The sequence below is a fragment of the Lycium ferocissimum genome, unplaced genomic scaffold, assembly GCF_029784015.1.
Source record: "Lycium ferocissimum isolate CSIRO_LF1 unplaced genomic scaffold, AGI_CSIRO_Lferr_CH_V1 ctg1020, whole genome shotgun sequence".
NCBI lineage: Eukaryota > Viridiplantae > Streptophyta > Magnoliopsida > Solanales > Solanaceae > Lycium > Lycium ferocissimum.
This window is the reverse complement of record NW_026713197.1, coordinates 106,643-115,478: the sequence shown is the minus strand read 5'-3', so window position 1 is coordinate 115,478 and position 8,836 is coordinate 106,643. Positions and strand designations below refer to the sequence as shown.

The 8,836-nt window shown below is 34.9% G+C and overlaps 1 protein-coding gene across 1 annotated transcript; it reads left to right on the top strand.

Annotated features, from left to right (window-relative positions):
* The first annotated feature begins 448 nt into the window (after positions 1 to 448).
* LOC132041428 (protein MAIN-LIKE 2-like) lies at positions 449 to 991 on the top strand. Its single transcript, XM_059432143.1, has one exon. The coding sequence runs from the start codon at positions 449 to 451 to the stop codon at positions 989 to 991; it is 543 nt and encodes a 180-aa protein (XP_059288126.1).
* Positions 992 to 8,836: the final 7,845 nt, after the last annotated feature.

The window sequence follows — 8,836 nt, the reverse complement described above, 5'->3', positions numbered from 1 at the left end:
TTTGGAAAAACTATGTATTCTGTACAATGTAACATAGAATGTCAAAATTCCCTAACTAACTTAGAATTCTATCTACAAAGAATTTACCAAACATGTTCAGCAGGATAAAGGTAAGTTCTTTTGTAGATTTGGGTATTACAAATTCTGTTACTATATGTTATGACTCTCCTAAAAAAAAAAATTTAACTAAGTGCACAATGTTATAGGTGTGGATCGCCCCACAGTGACTGTACATCCCGGTCCAGAAAACTATGATGTGTTAATACTCCAACAACAGCATCGATCCCAGGCTGTGTGGGATGGGAACTTAACTGGACAGGACGCGTGTTTAACTATACGCCGTGCGAATTATGAATTATGGAATCACGTGAGGCAACACCCTTTACATAATCGCATCCTTAATTACTTTGAGAGATGTGGATTTAGGGGAGTTTTAGAGGTAGGTGATATGCAATATGATGAAGGAATCATCGCTGCACTTATTGAGAGATGGCGTCCAGAGACGCATACATCTCATATGTGGACTAGCGAATGTACCATCACATTGCAGGATGTCGAGGTCTTATATGACATTCCCGTGGATGGCCACCCATTGGTGCAGAGTGATGTTAGAAAAATAACTAAATTAAGGTGGCAGCAATTGATGTACGAGATTATTGGTTGGTTGCCCGAAGCAGAAGCAATTAAAGGTAGTAGCTTGTTGAAAATAACAAAATTATCTAACCATTTGGAAACCTTGATTTCCATGAATGATATTATTGATGAACACACCGATGAGTTTGTGGTGCAAAAGAGGGTCAGGTTGTACTTGCTTTGGCTGATTGGTGGCACGATATTCCCTAATAATACTGATTCATTGCTTAGTTTAGACTTTTTGCATGACATAAAAGACTTTGATGCAATGGGCGGGAAAGCTTGGGGAGCAGCGACATTATCATACTTGTACAATTCTCTATGTCGTGTTTCGATGTGTAATAGCCATGATGTTTGAGGATTTATTGCTTTGTTACAGGTACGTGAATTTCAATATTATATTGCTCTATTTTCATTACCCGTCTTATTTAATTGAAAAAATATTTATATATTTAAATTTACTTATACAGGTTTGGGCTTAGGAGCGAATTATCCCGATGCAGCCATTACTTCGTCCTCTAAGAGTAAACGAACGAGATATGGTATTTGCGCAGAAGTGGACTCATTATGGAGTTCGTGAAAGCGAGGCACGAGCTATGCTAGTATTTTGTAGGGATGTTTTAGACAACCTAACTGATGATCAGGTATTTTTCTTTTTTGAAAATTTTTTGAAGATGTAATTTTATAAGAAATGTGAAAAATATAACAACAATAGAGTTTTTGTACATTTTGTTCAAGAAAACTATTAACAAATGGGTTGATTTTGTTTTAATTTGTTATACTATAACACTACCTAGTATAGCTAATTGCTACAACTTACTACTGGTTGTGATATTTTTATGAGATTTTCTTCTTTTAGCACAATTAGTATTTTGTCTAGGTTTGTTTTAATGGCTAGAAGGTTACTAAACCATATTATTTTGTTTTTATTTCAATCAAAATCCATTATGGAATTTTCAAGTTAGCATGTTCTTATTATGCTTTGGAACTGAATAAAAAAGAAGTGCTCCTAGCAAGGATTTGATCATGGTACTCTTTCTACTATTGAGTAATTTTTGCTTCTTCATTTGCATGGTTTGGAAATGATGAAGTTTTGTGTCGTCAGAAGGAAGGAAATTGCTTGAATGTTCTAATCTTTACTTAACTACCCTTATTTTGTGAAAATGCATAATGGATGTTTGTTGTAATGGGAAAATGTATAATTTGTATTATAAATTATAAATGACTGTATAATATTTTTGCTATCATAGTTTGTGTGGGAGCCTTATACAGAGGCCATCAATAATGGACTTCCGGAGTGGTGCCGACGTGGTCAAGACATTTGGAGGGCGCAGGTGCCACTCATTTGTGGGATCTACCGAGAGTGGCACATGGCGGGTCGGGTCCTCAGACAATTTGGTATGGAGCAGCCTGTTCCGGGACCATTCCCACCACATAAACCATTTCATTTTGAACTGGACAAGCGATTTAAGATAAGTTTGGAGATTCTGGGTAATTTTCAGAGAACTGAATATTTGTGGGAACATCGTCGGGACATAACAGTTGAAGCTAATCGTACTATTGTAGCGCCCGGATCGAATTCCGAATATTTTAAATGGTACCGGAGGCACTCCTGCACTTTCACAGGAAATCCAGAACATACCGTGGATAGGGGATACCAACACCTCGCAGGGAGGCACGAAGCACTGGTACGTAACTTTTGGTGCATGTCAAGTTAAATAGACAGTTAATGATGTAATATATAGTTTTCCAACATTTGAGTAGAAACAAAATCAATGCTAGTACTAATTAATATATCTTGACTTATAGTCTAAGAATTTGACTTACTACAAATCTCATTCAATGCCATTATTCAAGCAAATTTACCATGATTCTCTTAACCTACGTGCTTCAATTTTTATACTTTTTATCCTTCGTTATTTAGCAAAAGAATGTATGATATTACTATAGATAGTTAAAACTAATTAAGTTTTTAAAAGTATTGTTGGCTATTAGTTGACACAATTTTTTTTCCTTTCAAAATGAATAAACATTGACCATGAATATGAAAGTAATTTAATTATTTTTTCTAACTAAATCATCATATAAAGGATTTGGAACCGATTTACATACAAATACATGTGTATCATATGTATTAAATATTTTAGTAATATTAATAACTGTACATATATGATACACATTAATTTCTTTTTGCCAATCAATGGCTTTCTTACGTCACTGTTTGTTATATATTTTTTTGTAGGCTCGTGGAATTCATGGAGTTAGATATTTGGCTTACAGTACTCAGGAAGATCCGTCACAGTGGCCTTCAGATTCTCAAGATATGAATGCATTGATGCAGAGGTTTATTAACATGTCGTTGAGTCTGCGAATCTTTGCTGCAATGGGGACGAGGTTGACATTTGATCCCAATTATATACCATCAGCAGATTATATGGCACCGCCTAAGTTGCCAACTGGACGTCGGCAACGTGCAAATGTACTTGGTGCTAGTAACCCACGGGGTCGAGGTCATGTGGCGCACCAGCTTGTTGATGACGATCATGTTGATGATCTAGAGCCAGACCTAGGTACGGACCATTCGATTGATTTTTTCGGCCCATCTATGACTGCTCCGTATCATTCAGGTACGGATGTATCTATTCCATATCACCTACCTACGAATTTACCCAGCCCATATCACCCATCTAGTCCACATCACCCACCTACGAATTTACCCAGCCCATATCACCCATCTAGTCCACATCACCCACATACGAATTTACCTAGCCCATATTATCCGTCGATGGATTTTTACACGGCCCCGTCTGTGACCATCTGCTCCAGAAGCTCCATGTCACTCATCTATGGATATACATAGCTCCCACTATCCGACCATGGATATATCTGGCCCATCTACGATTCCGTCTGAGGCTCCATATAACTCGTCTAATATGGTCACTCCACAAGCAACATCAACATTAAAAGGTTTCACCCCATTTAGCAATTCCCCACAACCTTGGAGCCAAGAGGCTTTGGCGAACCTCTTTTTCCACGTTCCTCAGACTAGCACCTCATCCCGACCTCTAGTTAATTTTCCCTGTGATGGAAGGAGGCTCAGTTTTAAAGATGCATTAGCACCTACGCCAGATGTTCGGGACTTAGAGGCACAGGTTTGTTTTGAATTTAATTTTTTATGTATATATAAGTGTCGCATTGAAAAGTAATTTTTATTTTGTATGATATTTATAGGCTACGGTAGCGATGCATGAGGGGGTTCCCCCGCGCAGATCTCGTAGGGATTGCCAGCCAACACAATGCGGCACTGGTTGGAGGAAAGGATGCACACGTAGGGATGCATGAGGAGCTTTAACAACTTATTTTGAAAATTTATTTTGTATTTATGACTATTTAGACTTCTATATGAATTATTATATTTTAATTTACTTAATGCATTGATTTTTAATTTTCTTACGCGAAGTAGTTAGTTTAATTATTAATAATTGATGGCAACCAGCGAAATGTTTTTTTAATAACTATAATTTGTTTTTTACATTTAATATATAGTAACGACATACATTCCTTCAACATGAATTATTGTGTATTTCTGAATAATTAGACTTCTATATGAATTATTATGTTTTAATTTACTTAATGCATTGATTTTTAATTTTCTTAAGCGAAGTAGTTAGTTTAATTAATAATTGATGGCAACCAACGAAATGTTTTTTTAATAACTATAAAAAAAAAAATTACATTTAATATATAGTAACGACATACATCCCTTCAATATGAATTATTGTGTATTTCTGACTAATTAGACTTCTATATGAATTATTATGTTTTAATTTACTTAATGCATTGATTTTTAATTTTCTTAAGCGAAGTAGTTAGTTTAATTATTAATAATTGATGGCAACCAGCGAAATGTTTTTTTAATAACTATATTTTTTTTTTTTACATTTAATATATAGTAACGACATACATTCCGTCAATATGAATTATTGTGTATTTCTGACTAATTAGACTTCTATATGAATTATTATGTTTTAATTTACTTAATGCATTGATTTTAAATTTTCTTAAGCGAAGTAGTTAGTTTAATTATTAATAATTGATGGCAACCAGCGAAATGTTTTTTTTAATAACTATTAAAATTGCATGTGTGGTTTAGACCTTTCTGCACCCTGTATTTTTCTATAAATAGTCTTTCATAATACCTCATTCATTTCACCACGCTAAAACAAACTCTTTCAAAATGTCATCGTGGAATCCATTCTTCTGGCAACGCGGCCCAATGACATATCACCCAGGTGACATTTTTGAGTCAATGGGTCTTGGAACGTGAATCTGAGTACTCGCTTAATCCGAGTGAGCGGTACAATAGATAATACATTGGCAAGATGAGGAGAGAATGGAACTACCGTCTGGATGAAGCTCATAATATTGAGACCGATTTAAGAAGTCGTGGCCTACATCGTCCAAAACGCCGTGCAATAGGCATGCCGCTCACATCACCCCAAGAACTGAATCTTGCTTTGAACCGCATTCACGATGAAATTAATAGGATGCGTTTGCGATGGTTGCGTTTGGAGGGACACAGAATGGGGTTATATGTTACACTTGATTGGAACTCGGACTGCGAAATGTCTGATGAAGATGATTTTCCATAAGCATTTTCTGTTGTTATGTCGGCTAGTTAAGTGTTGTATTTGTACCTTTTTCATTTTTCAATGTTATTTCAATTTGAATTTCAAGTACACAAATCCGACTACATTAAAAATATAAACGATATCTTATTAATCTAAGTATTCTAATCTTCTTCAGTGTCAGGAATGACATTAATGCTATCGTATTCATCTTCATCTTCATCTTCCTCTCCATCTCATCCATCTTCATTGCCGGGTGAGCGATTTCCCCCCTCCCATCCGAGAGCGTCGTAGTCCAAGCCGTACAGTTCACAGCGTTCTCTCATTTCATCGCTACCAAATAAAATTTCCTTCGTCAAGCTTTTGCAGCACCAGGGTATCCCCCAATTGACACTTCCTAGTAAATATTTTTCTTGGTCGTTCCACTCCGGCATGTCAGGATAGATTGGGTAAGAGTTATCACGATGTAGTTTCTCATTTTCCAACACTTGCCAACATTCTTCCTCGGTCCCTCCAAAATTAAGGTCTTCAAGAGCATGATGGAGGGCTAAAGTTTTTTCCAACTCCAATATGTCTTTGTGCAATGCCAAAATAACCGACGCTTCGTCTTTTAGATAATTCGTTTGGTAGGTGGCTGATAATGCTTGGACCACCGGAAGACCGTGCCAACGACATAACACCTCGTAGTCGCACCGCTTGGAGTATAGCTCCACCCACTGGAGCTTTTCCCCCCATACGCCTACGCTGGGAGGCTTGTAGTCATGAACATCGCCTTCAATGATATGTCCGGCGTCTCCCAGTGGTTGGATGATATTTATCGGTTCGTTTTTCAGGGGGCAAAGGACACCATAATAATTTTGTGAATGCAAGCTAGTATAACAACCAAACATAATTTTTTTTCCCTAGATATGGTGTAATTAAATTTATTTTTCCGACCCTCCCATCGGGGTTTCTTGAACTCCCCTCTCCTTTATGTTTTTTTTTTAAACCATCCGCTGAAAAAAGGTTTTTTTGACATTAATGAAGTTAGTTAGTTTGAGATATAGATAATTGAATACGATGAATATTGGTTGAAAGTTTATATTTTTTGGTCCGATTATTTATAGATGGATGAATGTAATTTAAGAAAATATTAATTCTTTCAAAAAAGAATTGGATACCTCTATTTTTGAAATGCAACGAAATGTCAAAAATTGAAGTAATCCAAGTCCTATTTCTAGCTTTTCATCATGCACTTGTCAAATAAAAAATATACTTCCATATTTGCAAACTGTAACACTCAAAAATTGGCTTGGAAACGGATTCCTTTTTTTTTTTTTTTTTTACAGGGAGAAGTCAAATTCAATTTTTTTTTAAGAATCTTTTCAGAAGCTTTCTTGTACTTATCTTTTCCAAGCTTTTACATTTCGTTGCATAATTTGCGAAATGCAAAACTAAAAAAATTGGATTTGATTTGTCCCTGTAAAAAATAAAAAAAAAGGAAACTGTTTTCAAGCCAATTTTTTTAGTTTTGCATTTCATAAATTATGCAACGAAATATAAAACCTTGGAAAAGATAATTACAAGAAAGCTTCTGAAAAGATTCTTCAAAAAAAATTTGGATTTGACTTGTCCCTGTTAAAAAAAAAGGAATCCGTTTCTTCAATTTTTGGGTGTTATAGTTTGCAGAATATGGAAGTACATTTTTTATTTGACAAGTCCATCAGGAAAAGCTAGAAATAGGACTTGGATTACTTGAATTTTTTATTTTACATTTCGTTGCATATGCAACGAAATATAAAAAATTTATGTTACAAAGTATTCTAACCGGTCATTGTTATCTTCGGGTGAGCATTTACAAGCAAGAGCCAATTTTTTTAGTTTTGCATTTCGCAAATTACGCAACGAAATGTAAAAGCTTGGAAAAGATAAGTAAAAGAAAGCTTCTGAAAAGATTCTTCAATTAAAATTGATTTGACTTGTCCCTGTAAAAAAAAAAAAAAAAAAAGGAATCCGTTTCTAAGCCAATTTTTTTAGTTTTGCATTTCCCAAATTATGCAACGAAATATAAAAGCTTGGAAAAGATAAGTACAAGAAAGCTTCTGACAAGATTCTTCAAAAAAAAATTAGATTTGACTTGTCCCTATAAAAAAAAAAAAAAAGGAATCTGTTTCCAAGTCAATTTTTGGGTGTTACAGTTTGCAAAATATGGAAGTACATTTTTGATTTGACAAGTCCATAACGAAAAGCTAGAAATAGGACTTGAATTACTTCAATTTTTTATTTTACATTTCGTTGCATATGCAACGAAATATAAAAAATTTACATTACAAAGTATTCTAACCGGTCATTGTTATCTTCGGGTGAGCGTTTACAATCAAGAGCCAATTTTTTAAATTTTGCATTTCGCAAATTATGCAACGAAATGTAAAAGCTTGGAAAAGATAAGTAAAAGAAAGCTTCTGAAAAGATTCTTAAATTAAAATTGATTTGACTTGTCCCTGTAAAACAAAAGAATCCGTTTCCAAGCCAATTTTTTTAGTTTTGCATTTTGCAAATTATGCAACGAAATATAAAAGCTTGGAAAAGATGAGTACAAGAAAGCTTCTGAAAAGATTCTTTAAAAAAAATTGGATTTGACTAGTCCCTGTTAAAAAAAAAAAAAATCCGTTTCTTGAATTTTTGGGTGTTACAGTTTGCAAAGTATGGAAGTAGATTTTTTATTTGACAAGTCCATGACGAAAATCTAGAAATAGGACTTGGATTACTTCAATTTTTGATTTTACATATAAAAAATTTACATTATAAAGTATTCTAACCAGCCATTGTTATCCTCAGGTGAGCGTTTACAATCTATTTACTATCCAAAAAATGTCGAAGAATAAAGAGAACACTCCTGGAAGCTCTTCCTCACCCGTTGCTTGGGCATTCCCGGAAAACAGGAATGATAGCTCAAATTCAGAGTCACCCAACAGCGACGTTGGAACATGGGATCCATATGATTTTGAGATGGACATGTACAACCCACACATGCTTGACAAACTAGAAGATGATTTTCGGATGATGAAAAAAATTAGATCCATGTGAGTACTACTGCGGATTACGACGTGAATGGGATCATAGGTACCATGAGTCAAATAGGCTCATTCATGAGCTTGAGGAACTGGGGGCACCCAAGCCACATCGATTCTCTGTGTGGATGGAGCGCAGAGATATAGTAGAATATGAGGTAGTTGTGAAACAAATTCGAAAGGAGAATAATAGGATGTTAGTGAGACGTTGTAGGTACTATATCCTTAAGCTCGCTGAAGAACAAGCTGCAGCAACAAATCGCACGCACAGAACATGAAAGACCAAGTGTTTTAGCACACGAACTTTACAAATTAGATGATGACATGCCTAACGAATGCCCTTAGACCAACTATGTGTTATGTGTTTTAATTTTCAATTATAATGTAATTTTATGTTTATTCAATAAAGCATTGTGTAAGTTTCATCAAACAATAAGTGTTAAATTAAAGACACAATTAAACTCCACAATACGAACCGTTTATATTTTAAAATAAGGACAACAGCATATTGTTGAAGATTACATA

Coding starts and splice junctions, on each gene's coding strand:
- LOC132041428 (XM_059432143.1), top strand. CDS start 449: ATGCAATATGATGAAGGAATCATCGCTGCACTTATTGAGAGATGGCGT.